General features: G+C 33.2%; 1 protein-coding gene across 1 annotated transcript; it reads left to right on the plus strand.

Moving 5' to 3' along the window:
- Positions 1-372: 372 nt before the first annotated feature.
- Positions 373-804, plus strand: LOC131943604 (serine/threonine-protein phosphatase PP1-alpha catalytic subunit-like). Its single transcript, XM_059303809.1, has 2 exons — positions 373-612; positions 706-804. Exons 1-2 carry the CDS (start codon positions 373-375, stop codon positions 802-804), a joined length of 339 nt encoding a protein of 112 aa, XP_059159792.1.

Below are 804 nucleotides of genomic sequence, written 5' to 3' on the forward strand. Positions count from 1 at the left end.
TAGTTTTTATGAATATTACATGATTCTGGTTACTTCCCATTTTAAAAACCTGACCTGACCAAGGGACACAACTTATATATTTGTACATGTGTGAATGAAATAGAAAGCAATAAAAATATATTGTGTTAAATTAGTTGGTATTAATATTACATTATTAAAAACATTGCTTTATAAATTGCATAAATATTTATAATGAATAATTTTTATTTTTATTTAACGTTTAAGTTAGTCTTTAATAACTAGACACGTGATATTTTTTAGGCATATTTTTAATAAGTAGATAACGTTTTATTCAATTAATGGTACTCCTTCATCTTATAAACTTTCGATATTTATGTCAATACAAAAACTATTTTAAAAAAATGTATGTCCATGGAGCAGATAAGGCGGATAATGAGACCTACTGATGTGCCAGATCAAGGTCTGATGTGTGACTTGTGGTCTGATCCGGACAAAGAAATTATGGGATGGGGTGAAAAATACACGGGTGTTTCTTTCACTTTCGGAGCTGAAGTGGGGGTAAAGTCCTTACATAAGCATGACTTGGATCTCATATGTCGTGCTCATCAGGTGATAGAGGATGGTTATGAATTTTTTGCAAAACGACAGTTGGTAACATTATTTTCTGCATCTAACTACTGTGGAGAATGTTGAACATGCTGGGCCATGATGAGTGTTGATGAAACACGTATGTGTTCTTTCCAGATATTGAAGCCTGCTGACAAGAAAAAGTTTCCCTATGGGGGTTTGAACGCAGGTCGACCTTTAACACCTTCAAGGGGTAATCAGAAAACCAAAGTATGA

The sequence above is a fragment of the Physella acuta genome, unplaced genomic scaffold, assembly GCF_028476545.2.
Source record: "Physella acuta isolate Inbredline_101_S28 unplaced genomic scaffold, ASM2847654v3 ptg000463l, whole genome shotgun sequence".
NCBI classification, from domain to species: Eukaryota; Metazoa; Mollusca; class Gastropoda; family Physidae; genus Physella; species Physella acuta.

Coding starts and splice junctions, on each gene's coding strand:
- LOC131943604 (XM_059303809.1), top strand. CDS start 373: ATGGAGCAGATAAGGCGGATAATGAGACCTACTGATGTGCCAGATCAA. Junction 613..705: donor TTTTTGCAAAACGACAGTTG/GTAACATTATTT, acceptor TGTTCTTTCCAG/ATATTGAAGCCTGCTGACAA.